The following is a 12,907-nucleotide window of genomic DNA, read 5'->3' as shown; positions in this document are numbered from 1 at the left end:
GTGACTTGGCCAAGATCAGCTCAACCCAGACAAAATAGAGCTTAAATTTAAGTCTGGTTTTATTTGGTTATCCAACCATCTGCCTTTTTATTCACTGTGTTTGTTTTACATAGTTGGAGAAGAAGCAAGATAGGGAATATGTGGCCAATGGGAATGCTCAGTTGCTGTGCTAGTGTTTCCGCAAGACAAGATTTCTCCAGATCTTTCTATTGGGAGGAACTCTTGGAACCCCAGGACATGAGAGGTAAAAGGGAAGCTATTTGTGTTGACACTTAAGGAAAGGAAAGACTAGGCTTCCCTTTTACTCTGCCCCCTTCACCTCCTTCAGGCCTTTGGCCCTCTGTGGGTACTGAGGCCCTGGGACATTTGAAAAAAATCACTGGTTTAATCTGTTGCTTAAAGAAAGTTACCAAAGCCACACAGGCAGTAGAACCAGAACTAGAATTCATCTCTCCAAATGCCGCTGCTTCTTTACTAACTTTTAAACAACATGTTTGTTGTAATAATTTCCAGAAAGAGAAAGCTTTATGTACTTGGTATTCTGACAGCACTTAATGAAGATTAGTTCTCTGTTGAGCATTTGTTTCCCACCAGAGCGTGTTGATCACAGACATCTTTAGTAACTACATACCCTCCAGCCTTTATAGCCCAGCATGCCAGATCCATCCCCCTAATCCCCAAGAAAAAAAATTCATTCCTGAACTGCCTCTTCTCAAAAAGCTATAATATCCTGAAAGTCATCAAATAAGTCCTTAGTACAATTACCAGATAAAAATCAGGCAGGATCAAACAAAGGGACAATAGAGGAGGGTGCTGTCTACTTAGGGTGCTGTTTGGCCACAAGATAAAAGGTAGTTTCAGCAGAGAATAGCTCTGTGACAGTGGAATAACTCTCTTTCCTCCATTGTTCTGTTTTGGAGCCTATAATAAAAGCTTAGACTCCCCTGAGGAAAGTTTATGTGTGCAGACACAAAACCAGAGGATCCAGGGGCTGGGGATTTAGCTCAGCGGCATAAGCACCTTCCTTGCAAGCAGGCAGTCGTGAGTTCGATCCCTGGTACCGATAAAAATGAAAAAGACAAAAAGAAAAAAATCAGAGGATCCATTGTTCCCTATGCCCTACTGAAACTTAACAGATGATGGATGAACCATTGTTCTAAAAAAAAAAAAAAGCACTAGTTATTTGTTAAATGCTAATGTTCAAACAGGACAAGCAAAAGTTGTCAAGCTTTAGTTATGGGTATTAGGCAGCTCCCCCTGGGATTTGGATTCTGCAAGAGCATTTAGGGTAACACTCAAGAATCAGAATTTTATATACTCCAAATTATAAATGAGATTTGTGAAAGCCAAATAATTAAAAGGATAGAACACTGCTCCTTTAGTGCCCAGTAGACTTTTTGTTTTGGTTTATTCAGGTTTTTGGAGTTCAGGGGATTGAAACCAGAGCCTTCACAATTAACTACATCCCCTGTCTCACCGCCCCCCACCTTTTATTTTGAAATAGTGTCCTGCCCAGGCTGTGCTGAATTTGGGATTCTCTTGTCTCACCCTCCCTAGGTGTGGGGATTGCAGTTGTGTGGCACCATGCCCAGTTTCCAATATGCTTTTGATAAGAGGAATCCCAAGAGTGTTTGTGGAAGGTGGCACACATTCACCAGTTACAGGTGGAATTTTTTTGGGGAGGGTCTTTTTGTGACTGAGTCTTGCTATGGAGTTCAGGCTGACCTTGAGCTTTGTAGTCTATGCTGGTCTCAAACTTGTAACAATCCTCCTACCTCAGCCTTCCAAGTGTTGGGATTACAAGTGTGCGCCGCCACACAGCTTGACAGGTGGATACGTTGAGGCTTCAGGACAAGTGCCGCTCCTCCCAGGGTACTCTCAAGTGTGGCATCTGTCTGTCATGGGATGGTCTATAACAGTGAACCTTTTAGAGCTTTGAGTGATAACAGCACACATGTTATAGGTTCACCACTGCTCTCTATAGGGTTGACTGTAGCAACTTGAACCCTGGAGACTGGAAGGAAAGACCTTCCTCATCTGACTTTTTTTATTTGTACTAGAGATTGGACCCAGGGCATTCACGCTGAGCTACATCTCCAGCCCTTTTGTACTTTCTGTTCTTTAGGGGTTTTTTGTGTCTCTTTTCTTGTTTCATTTTTTTCTTTTTTTTTTTTTTTAACCAGAGTCTTACCACATAGTTCAGCCTGCCTTAAACTCATTATATGTAACCCAGGGTGGCTCCAAACTCACATCGGTCCTTCTACCTCAGCAACCTGAGTTTTGGGATTACAAGTGTGTGCCACCATGCCCGGCTTATATTTTTATTTTGAGATAGGCTCTCACTAAATTATTAAATTGCCCAGGCTGGACTCAAATTTGTGATCCTAGAGTGCTGGAATTAGAGAAGTGTACCTTCGGCATACTATTTTGAAACTCCATTCCTGCTGATTAGTCTATAAGAAATGAAGAGGGCCTTTTTTTTTCTTCTTTTTGTGCTGGGGATGGAATCTAAGGCCTTACATATGTGTTACACAACTGTTCTACCACTGAGCTATAACCCCCAGTCCTTGTTTTTTCTTTTAACATGTTCCCGCTGGCTTTAGCCACTGGTGGAACATGCATGACTGCCCTGTCAGCTGGCTTTTTACTAATTTATTTGTAAAAAGAATAATAAAAGTGACTAGATCTGTTTGTACCACCAATGGCATAAGCCACCCAAGGGGACAGTCATGCATGTACCATCAGTTGGTCAAGCCACCTGGCAGACAAATTACAATGCCATTGTGATAGGAATAGATTGAAGGGAAAAAAAAAAAAAAAAAAAAAATCCCATTGTGAGCCCAAATGATGCAGTACTAATATTTTTTATATTACTAAATTATCAAACCCCTCCTCTAACTTCCTGCTCCTGTTCCCCTAGCCTTCCTTTGAATTTGCTAGATCCTATTTGAATTTGCTTGCACAGTAGCAAGGAAACCCCATGGCTTGCTTTCTCAGACTGCTAAGACTACCTGATTTTTGGTGGTAACATGGTTTGACCTGGCCTGTTGTCATTTATGCCAATGATCTATGTAAGATGAGCAAAATAACTTGAGTGAGAGTTGTACCTCTGGGGCTGGGGATTTAGCTCAGCGGCATAAGCGCCTGTCTTGCAAGTGCCACAGTTGTGAGTTTGATTGCCAGTACCAAAAAAAAAAAAAAAAGTTGTACCTCTAAGAAGAAAGGGGTCGCAGCGTATATGTTATACTACTAGACAGCCTCGAAATCCACTCTGGTTTTAAAGCATCTTTTTAATTCTCTGAAGAATCATCCAAGATGGAAGTAGAAAAGTACTTGCTGGTTTCTGGTCTTCTTAAGAGTTTCATTTATTGAAGACAATGTGCTGGAGATAAGTCCATCCTAAAGCATTCAATTCTCTCAACCTTGTGAGGTAGGTAAAGCATCTCAATTCTCTCAACCCTATGAGGTAGGTATTGTTCCTATTATACAGATGACAAGGGGGAAACTCATATAACAAAGATCTCATAAAATGTCAAAACTCTGATTTGAATGCAGGAATCTGAATTTCATCCTGAGTTAAGGCTTAGTTTTCTTTTTTTTTTGTTTTGTTTTGTTTAAAGGACTGGAGAGCGCCCTCGGGTCTCGAACCACTGGACCAATTGGCCCTGGGCGGTTGGGAAGCCAGACTCGAAGGAACCGATGGGCTAAAGCCAGCCCCGAGGCTTAGTTTTCTTAATGGTGAAAAAAAAAAATTGTTCAGGCCTTCAAAATACGTATTATTGAACAGAAGTGAAATTCCTGCACCTCTCACCCCTGCCCACCTCACACATCCCTATCTCACCTTGATTTCCTCACCACCTTTCCCAGAAGAAAGTTCAGAGACCAAACGAGAGCAGGTATTGTTTTCTTTCTGTACAGTTTTTAATTTTTTATTTTTTGATGTTTGTTGTTCAGATGAATGACACACTCAAGTTACAAAAACGGGGCCTTAAAAGAAGCACATTGTACAATGAACAAGCAGATTGGAGTTAAGAACACGGAAACGCTAACCCGCTACCACGAGAAGAGACAGGGAAGGGGGTGTGGGGCCGGAGAGGAGGGGCTACCAACACAAGGGTCAGACAGCTGAAAGGAGGGCTAACCCGGTGGGGACAGAGGGAAGGCAGGTGTACCCCAGGACCTACTCAGCGTGTGGGTGCCACCACCTGTCTCCCTCACCCACTGCTTGCCACCCTAAGTCTTCCCACCCCATTCCAACCTGGTCAAAGCAAGTCAGTGAGAGACACCCACCTCGGAAAGCACTGAACCTATCAGATCTTTACGAGGCAGGAGGTCACCCTGTCCCAGTGCAGTCCCGGATCTGGGAGGTTATGGTGGCAGCAGTGGGGATAAGAAGTCAAAAAGGAACTAAAGGCCCTGAGGTCAGGCCCTTTGCATTTCCCCAAAGACTCCTGCCTCTTTCCCCAGCCCACCTGATGCAAAGGCTCTCAGCAAGTTGTCTGCAGAGGCCCCTGTCACCCTGCAAATATATAAATAAATAAATACTGGGCCCCAGGGCTTGGGGGACAGGTTAGGGGAGGGGCAGCAGGGATAGAGGAAAGGAGGAAGGGGGAGGCAGAGGGGAGGGGTCACAGACATAGTAAATAGTTGTCTCCGTCCCAGCAACACTGCTCTCTTTTTTTGGTTTTTTTTTTTTTTTTTTTTTTTTTGCTCCTTTGTTTATTCACAAAGGAACTAACATCTCAAGGACAAATACTTAAAAATATACATTATTTTTTCTTTTTTTTTTCCACCTTTGTCATCGTCGTCTTGCTTTGGAGACTGCTGAGGTCAAAGTTTAAACCGCATGAAGGAACTGCGGCTTGGAGTTTTTGTGTATTTTTTTTTAATTTTTATTTTAAAACTTTTTTCACTTTTTTTTCCCAACGTATAAAAAGGTAGCGGAGTTGTCTGTGGGTTTTTTTTTTAATGGTTAAATCTTTGGTTTGTTTCTTTTTTCTCTTGGAGGCCTTTATCTCTCGCACTTGCCTTTCCCACTCAGAGACTGGTGGGGGCCCGCGTGTCTCAATCTTGCTCCGTCTCATTCTCTCTCATTCAATACCCCTCACTCTGGGCTAGAGGTAGAGAGAGGCACCCTTGGTTTGGGGTGGGTGAGAGAAAATAGTCAAGAGGTCCCCACTACTCGGCTAGTCCCTTACTAGGTCTCCCCGGGGTGCTGAGCCTAGAGAAACTCTTGGCCTTCCCCAGGGAGCTGTGTGGAAAACTCACAACTTTTCTGATCTCAGTCCCAACTTCTCAGAGGACTTGCGGGTCCCTGTGACTACCCATGCCCATACACACTTCCAGCCCTTTCCTTTCGCTTCAAGGATTCTACCTTCCCCCTCCCCAAGAAGAGAACAGAGGTGGTTTAGTTACTGGCATCTTTTTTTTTTTGGCACAATTAAAAGGCCCACTCTTGGGGTAGACCCAATCTCTGTCCCTCCTTTAAGTAGGAGGTCAGGGACGTGGAGAAGGAAAATTCAGAGGGCTCCCTCTGGCCCTAGTTCACTGACTTCTGTCTAGCTCAGGCTGCTGCCCACCCTGCTGACATCTTGAGCTAGCCCAGAGCCTGGCCCCACATAAAGCTCCCCAGCCCTCCAACTCGCTCACACACAGACACACGGACACAGGCTCTGTACAGACCACAAAATAAAAAGGATGAGATAGTTTTGTTTCCCGGAGTCAAGACGGGGGTCTGTAGTGGAAGGGGTAGGTGGGGGTGGGGGGCAGGAATTCCCCCATCACCTCCCCAACCCTGACTCCTTCCAGCCCCCAGCCCCTTGCCCTGGCTGGCCCCCAGCCAACGATATTTGGTTTCCTTTTTAACATTAAAGTTCTATGAGGTATTTGGTGCCTTATCTCGAGTCCTCGGGGGAGGGGGTCCCAGGGGGGAGACCTGGGGCTCACCTGCCCCTCCCTCCCTCCCTCCCCCCCTTCCCAATATTTGGTTTCACAGCTGTAGTTAAAGCTTGGGATTTGGTTATTTTTCCCCTCCCAGGGATTTTCTTTTTTCTTGTTTTTTTCTTTTCTCAGTTTTGGGGGTTGGATGGGGAGGGTCCCCATCACTCCCAGATGCACGGGGGTCCTTCCACCAGTGTCAGGGCATTGCCCCATGCCTGTCCACTTCCTCCGCTCTGCCCTGCTCCCCCACGCTGGGGTGGGGAGAGGTCTCAGGTGATGGCACTGGCCAGGGAGGAAGCAGGATGAAGTGGGTGGTGGCGAGTCCTGGATTTTCTTCTTTTTTTTGTTTTTTTTTTCCTTTTTTTTTTTTTTTGTTTTTGTTTTTGTTTTTTGTTTTGGTCTAGAATAATAGCTTTTATTTGAGTCATCTCCACCATGCCTTCCATGCTGCCTGTCCTCTCGGAGGGGGTTTTTGGTTGTAATTCCTTTTACTCTGTCCTACTCACACGTCCTTCCTATCTGGTCAGGAGCCCTTGGCCCCCTTTCTACCCTTAGGTGGGGACCCAGGCTGTCTCGCCAGTCCCTTTTCAGGAAATCAAAATGGACAAACTCAGAGGTAGGGTGAGGGCAGGGAGTCAGTTCAGTGGAGATGCTTACATTCCAGCAAGGATGGGCTGACGAGGTGCCAGGCCCCATCGGTGCCAGGGGTGGGAGGGGCAGCCACTCCATCACTGCCCAGTCAAGGCACCCGAGGCCCCTGCCACGGCTGAGTCTCTCTCTGCTGCCTCTGTGGCCCAGCCTGGTAGTTTCATTTCCTGGGTGGGAGAAGGGAGACCAGAAGAAAAGAGAACGCTGAGGCCTGGGACTCTGTCTGCCTCTCCTCGGAGTGCCCAGCAGAAAGTACGGAGGCCGCCCTGGCCTGTGCCAGGCTGTCCCCTCCCTCTGCTCCGGCCCAGCCAGGGGCGGAGGCCACTCTGATTTCAATGGCTCGCGTCCTTCACAGCAACACTTTGGTTTGAGGAGAGATACAGAACAAGATTGAGAGAAGTGAGGGAAGAGAGAAGAGAGAAAAGAGGGGAAGAGACAAGAGAACAGAAAAAGAAATCATAGGAGAAATCAAACCACCCAAAAATTTAGTTTTCCTTTGTCCATTCTTTTTGCTTTCTTCTTGTTTTTTTTCCTGTCTTTTTTTTTCTTAAAGCTTTTTCAGTTGATTGGGGGGGCGGGGAATTTGAGGCTCTTCACCCCTGTCCCTGACACCCTCTCTCAGCCCCGCCCACCCGCTTCCGTCCACCCTAGCTGAGGGACAGGCCCTGCCCCAGCCGCCCCCCACTCCGGCTTTCCCGAAGACAACGTCCATGAGGTATTTGTGAAGAGAAAGAAGCATCCTTCCTTCCATCCGCCTTGGGGACCAAGGGCCTGGACCACTGGTGCAGGGGCTTGGCTCCACCTCGCGGCTCCTTCTTATTCTCGAAGAGTCCTCATCTTCTTTCCCTTAAATATATATATATATATCTATAAATTCTTTTTTTTTCTAGTTTTAATTTATTGTTTGTTTGGTTTTCTGTTTTCGTTTTGTTTTTTGTTTGTTTGTTTTTGGTTCAAAACTTTGTTGGCCTCCACAATAGCAGGAGGGCAAGGTGGCTTCCCAGCAGTGTCTCTCTTGTCCACTGTCAAGATGTGTCCAGGGCTAGGCAAACGCAGGGTCCAGCCAAGACTCACAGAGGTCTTGTGGGAGCGGTGGCCACCCTCTGAATGGGGACCACAGGGCATGGCACTGTCCCCACCACATGGACCTGGATGAGTTGCCATCTGGAGGAATCCACCACTGGGGTGCGTGCGTGTGTGCATGTGGGAGAGGGGGAGGTACGTGCCAGTGTCAAGGGGCACAGGGTGGGTGGGGTGAGGCGAGTCATCTTTTTGGTTTCTGGTTAATGTCAAAGAACATGAAGGATCCCACGGATAGGCACTGGAATATGAATTTGTTTTCAGGGAAACTGACAGACAGGATGGGAAAAAAAGACAACTTGAGTGCCCTCACCTGTCTTCTTTCCTCTGAAACCTCCACCTTCCCCTAGTTGGGGAGGGGGGGCAGATTCCAGAGCAGAAAAGGGTGATGGTGGAGGAGGGACTGGTGAGAGCTGAACTTGGCAAAATGGCCTAGCCCACCCTTCAAAGGAAAAAGGGAGAGGTGCAGGGTTTAAAAAGCCATCCCCAGACCTTCCCCTGAACTCTCCTGGGGGTGGGCGGAGGAAGGAGGTTAAAGCAAGGCCCCCTGCCCAGATGGGGAGAGTTGTGGGTCAAGGAGGGGAATGGGGACACATGATAGGGACACATTCCGTTGAGCACAACACTAAAAATTCTGTACATCCTTTGGATGAAGCTACTGAATATTTGGTGTAAGGTTGTTCAGGCCTTTCTTTTTCACTTTCTGGAAAGGACATTTGGTGGATGGTTCTGGGCCCAGGCCCTCTGCTCCAGGCTGTGCCCTGTCTCTGCTGGCCCAGGACCGAGGCTGGAGTCAGCAGGCTGGCACATTCTCTTGTTTCTTCTCTACCCTCACTGGGAAGGGCAAGAGTGGGGGATGACCCCACAGCCAGGGCTCACAGCACGAGGTCCAACCTGCAGGAGGCTGCTCTGCGCCTGGCTGGGGTTCTTATTTGGTGTGTAGCAGTGAGGGTGAGCACTCTGAGGTCTGGCTCGCGACTGGTTTTTTTGGTTTGATTTTGTGGGGAATTTTTTGGTTTTTTTGGTTTGTTTTTCACCTCTGGTTCCTTTGGGGCAGCTGGTTTCTGTTGTGATTATTTTTGGTTTTCTTTTTTGTTGGTTAGTTTCTTTCTTGTCTTTTTTTTTCTTTTTTCTTTGTTTTGTTTGTTTGTTTGTTTTTCTTTTTGTTTTTTGGTTGGTTGGTTGGTATTTTTGGTCTTTCCTCTCTTGTCACTCCTGCTCCAAGGATTTACTGCAACCCCACCAGTGGCCTCTTCGCCCTTTTCCTGGGCAGGAGACCAACGTGAGGGTCAGAGGAGTAGGAGGGGAGGCACAGTAGGCCCTCACTCGGGTTTGGACCCTGCCTCAGGCCCCCCTGGGCCTCCAGGGGTCTGTGCCGCCGCCTCGCTGCAAGTGGAGGAGGATGAGGATGAAGAGGATGAGGAAGAGAGGCCAGGAGACTTGCTGGAGATGGAGGCTGCCACGGCTGCAGCCGCTGCTGAGACTAGGCCCACGGCCGGAGGGGCGCTGAGCAAGGGCAGCCCGGCATGGTTCAAGAAGAGTGGTGAGGTCACCAGGCTGGGGCTCCCCGGGGCTGCGCTGGCTGCCCCCAGCACCAGGTTCCCGCTGCCATCAAGGCTGGTAAGGGGCAGGGTTCCACCAGAGGCCAGGGCTGGTGGGGAGAGAGAGAGGCTGGGCTGGGGGCACGCCAGGCCAGGGGAGACCTTCGCCTCCAAGTGTCCTGCCCCAGCACCCCAGCTATTACCCCGTCCTTCCCAGTGGCCCTGTCAGCACCCCTCACACTTTCCCCAAAGGTGAGATGGGGATGAAGAGGCAAGTGATGCAGTGAGCAGGGGCAGGATGGCATGGCTGGAGCAGCAATGGGGGGGCCCTGGAGGCAGAACTGGTGGTGATGGGAGTGACATGAGGCAGCACGCACCTTGGATAGTGGCCAAAGGGTTGTTGCTCACGAGGGCTGGACTCAGCCCGGAGCTCAACCCTACCATTGTGCTTCTGCAAGAGCAAAGCAGAGGTGTTAGCAGGCAAGAACCTGAGGCGGGACTGGGTTGCAGCTCCCCACCCTGGAAGCAACAGCGACCCTGCTTCTCCCCTCAACCTCCAGAAAGGTAGCTGCACACTTACCCCGTGCTAGGGTTCAGGCCCGACAAGCCGATAGCCGAGTGGCTGCCTTGAGGGCTGGGATTTGTGCTGTTGGTGGTGGCCGGGGGTGGGGGAGTGACAGAGGGGATGGAATTGAGGGGGGGCACGGCCCCACCCCCGCCCCCACCCCCTCCAGCTGTCCGGCTGGGGTGGAGCGTCCCCACAGCTGAGGATAAGGTAGTAACTGCCAGAGAGAGACAGAGATGGGGGTCTTCAGCTTCCACTGGTCCCCCATGGAGGGAGCCAGGGTCAGGCCCTGCTTGTCATCCATTCCCACCACCTCACTCAGTATCTCCTTAGCCAGAACAGACCTAAACTTCTCTGCCCTTCTTCCCAGAGCCCAGCCCAGACCCACTTCCTTGTGCCTCTGCCATGGGTACAGTGATCACAATAATCAGTTGCAGCAGCTACCACTGCTGAGCCTGTGCCCTGAACTACATCCATACAGACAAGAAAAGGGCGCCCTGGAGATAAAGCCTGAGCGCTCTCTCCAGGAGCCGGAGAGTGGGAGCAAGGTTCAGACAGCTGCTGGGCAATGAGGGGAAGGGGACGGCTCAAGTAGCCAGCTAGGGACAGAGATTCCTGGCTTTGTCATGTCCCTGTGTGTCCCTGGGTGAGTGCCTTCACCTCTGTGAACTGCAGTTTCCTCACCTGGAAAATGGGGATAATAGAATCTATTTCATTAAATGGATGTGAGAATTAAATCAGTCTCTCTTCTCTCTCTCTCTCTCTCTCTCTCTCTCTCTCTCTCTCTCTCTCTCTCAAAAAGTATATATATATACTTTTTGGGTTTTTTTGAGACATGGTCTCCCTATGTAGTATAGTAGGCTGGCCTTGAACTCATCCTATAATCCAAGTTGGCTTCAAACTCATCCTCCTCCTTAACCTGGCATGTTGGCACATGCTATGATCCTAACACTAGAGCTGAGGCAGAAGGATCACCATGAGTGTGCCTGAACTACATAGCAAGACCTTGTCTCCAAAAGCCACGAAAAAAATAGAAACAAAACATGATCCTCCTGCCTCAGCCTCTGGAATGCTAGGGTCAGAAGCAGGCATCATCATGTCCAACTTTTTTTTCCAGTACTGGAGACTGAACCAATGAACTCACACATATTAGGCAAGCACCTACCACTGGCCACCTCCCCAGCCACTTTTTATTTTGTTTTGGTTTTTAAGATAAGTCTCACTAAAATGCCTACACTGGCCTGGAACTTGCAAATCTTCCTTCCTCCTCCTCTTGAATAGCTGGGATTATAGGCATTGGCCACCACACCCAGCAGTCAGTATATGTTATAAAGAGCTTAGGATAGTGCTAGGTATTATCCTCTTACTGCTTTATAAACCCCCAGGAATTATCTCTTAACCTGAGAAGGCAGTGTAGTATATTTATGTATGTATTTTTCTCCTTGGTGCTGGTAATCAAACCTTTTTTTTTTTTTTTTTTGGTACCAGGGATCGAACTCACGACCTTGCACTTGCCAGGCAGACGCTTACACCACTGAGCTAAATCCCTGGCCCCTATGGTGATCAAACCTCATATGTGCTAGGCAAGTGCTCTACTACTGAGTTATACTCCCAGTTCCTACACTCTTATATGCATGTATTTATGTATATATACATACTTGATGTATTATACATTCATAATAACTTTATAAAAAACGAGGCTAAAAAAAAAACAAAGGCTCAGAGAAATAGAGCAACTTCTTGAGTTCAATTAGCTTATAAAAACGCAGAGCCTGAATAGTGGCCTGTAATCCTAGAACTCCAGGAGGCAGAGGCAGGAAGATCACTCTGAGTTCGAGACCAACCTGGGCTACACAGCAAAACTCTGTCTGAAAACAAAACAAACAAACAAAACCCAAGGATGTCACATTTTAGTAATGCCTTGGGCTGGGGATTTAGCTCAGCGGCATAAGTACCTGCCTTGCAAGCGTGTAGTCGTGAGTTTGATTCCTGGTACGTTTTAGCCACCCCATGTTTTTCCTCACAGGAAATCATGTAGCAAATATTAAGAGTCCAGTTGCTCTGGTAAAAGAGGAGTGAGGTCTGCCCTCTGTCTTCCCCATGCCCCCACAAACTTCCAGACTCAGCCTGGAAAGTTGGTGGTCCATGACCACCCAGAGCCTGGAAAACCTCGGGCTATAGCCCATGCCATGTCTTCCCAGCCCTCCTCACCAGCTTTTGCCCTCCCTGACCTGTTGTGCTCAGGCTGCTGGAAGCTTGGGACAATGGTAAGGTCCCTGCGCCCCCTTGAGGTGTGACCTGGGGAGAGAGGAAAGGAAGTGCAGTTAGGTTACTGTTTCCTAGTGGATACCCCCACTGCCATGTTTCCTAGGCATGGAACACCCACTGCCTTGGCCCCGGGATGGCAGGGGCGGGGGGGGGGTGAATATAATGCCATGTTTATAATATGTCTGCATTTGTCATCACATCCTGCTTCACATTTAGCCTAGGTCAGTGGTGACAAACGTGTGACACGAAGGTGCATCAGATAACAGTTGTTTTTTCTGAACTAAAACGTCAGTATTCAAGTTTAATCATCACGTTAGTACCTTGTGATAAACAAGCGGGTTTGGGGTTGCAGTTTGGGCCTTTGGTCTCTAAGAGGTTTGTCATCACTGCCCTAGGTGATCCTGAGCCATGAGCAGGAAGGAATGGTCTCCACAGAGAGGGCCTCCTGCTTCCCGTCTTATCCTCCCCAGGCTGACTACAGCAGTACCCTGTCCACAACTGTCTCAGTCCTCCTAGAAACAGCACAGGTGGAGCGGGCAAGCAGGACAGGAGAAGCTGTTTGCCAGGACAGAACGCAGGCCAGGAAGGAGCAGGCCCAAAGTATGCCTCTGCGCATGTGCAGGGGGCTTGAGAATAAACTGATGCAAATTTTTGTGTCCGGGTGTTAGACTGTCATTACTTGATTTTCCAGAATCATCTTCTGGCCTCCTTCCTGTCTTACCTCCCTCTAATCTCACCTTCTTCCTTTGTCTTTTTTGAGACAGGGTCTCGCTACACAGTTCAGGCTGGCCTCAGGACCACTATGTAGCCCAGGCTGGTCTCAAATTTACAACGATCCTCTTGCCTCAGCCTCCTGAGTGCTGGG

General features: G+C 48.4%; 1 protein-coding gene across 18 annotated transcripts in view; it reads right to left on the bottom strand.

Moving 5' to 3' along the window:
- Positions 1–3,899: 3,899 nt before the first annotated feature.
- Pou2f2 (POU class 2 homeobox 2) overlaps positions 3,900–12,907 on the bottom strand; it is a 73,041-nt gene continuing 64,033 nt past the window's right edge. For 11 of the 18 annotated variants that reach the window (XM_063252199.1, XM_063252200.1, XM_063252198.1 and 8 more), the window contains 4 exons: positions 12,006–12,072; positions 9,790–9,991; positions 9,587–9,660; positions 3,900–9,319 (listed from right to left, as the gene is read on the bottom strand). In XM_063252199.1, the coding sequence (XP_063108269.1) occupies positions 8,991–9,319; positions 9,587–9,660; positions 9,790–9,991; positions 12,006–12,072 (672 nt within the window). In that variant the 3' untranslated portion in view covers positions 3,900–8,990. The remainder of the gene's footprint in view (positions 9,320–9,586; positions 9,661–9,789; positions 9,992–12,005; positions 12,073–12,907) is intronic. The other 7 variants (XM_063252208.1, XM_063252210.1, XM_063252213.1 and 4 more) reach the window with 1 other exon arrangement.

Source organism: Cavia porcellus, unplaced genomic scaffold (assembly GCF_034190915.1).
Source record: "Cavia porcellus strain 051 isolate PalLab524CR breed Dunkin Hartley unplaced genomic scaffold, mCavPor4.1 scaffold_7, whole genome shotgun sequence".
NCBI classification, from domain to species: domain Eukaryota; kingdom Metazoa; phylum Chordata; class Mammalia; order Rodentia; family Caviidae; genus Cavia; species Cavia porcellus.
This window is presented reverse-complemented; position numbering and strand designations above follow the sequence as displayed.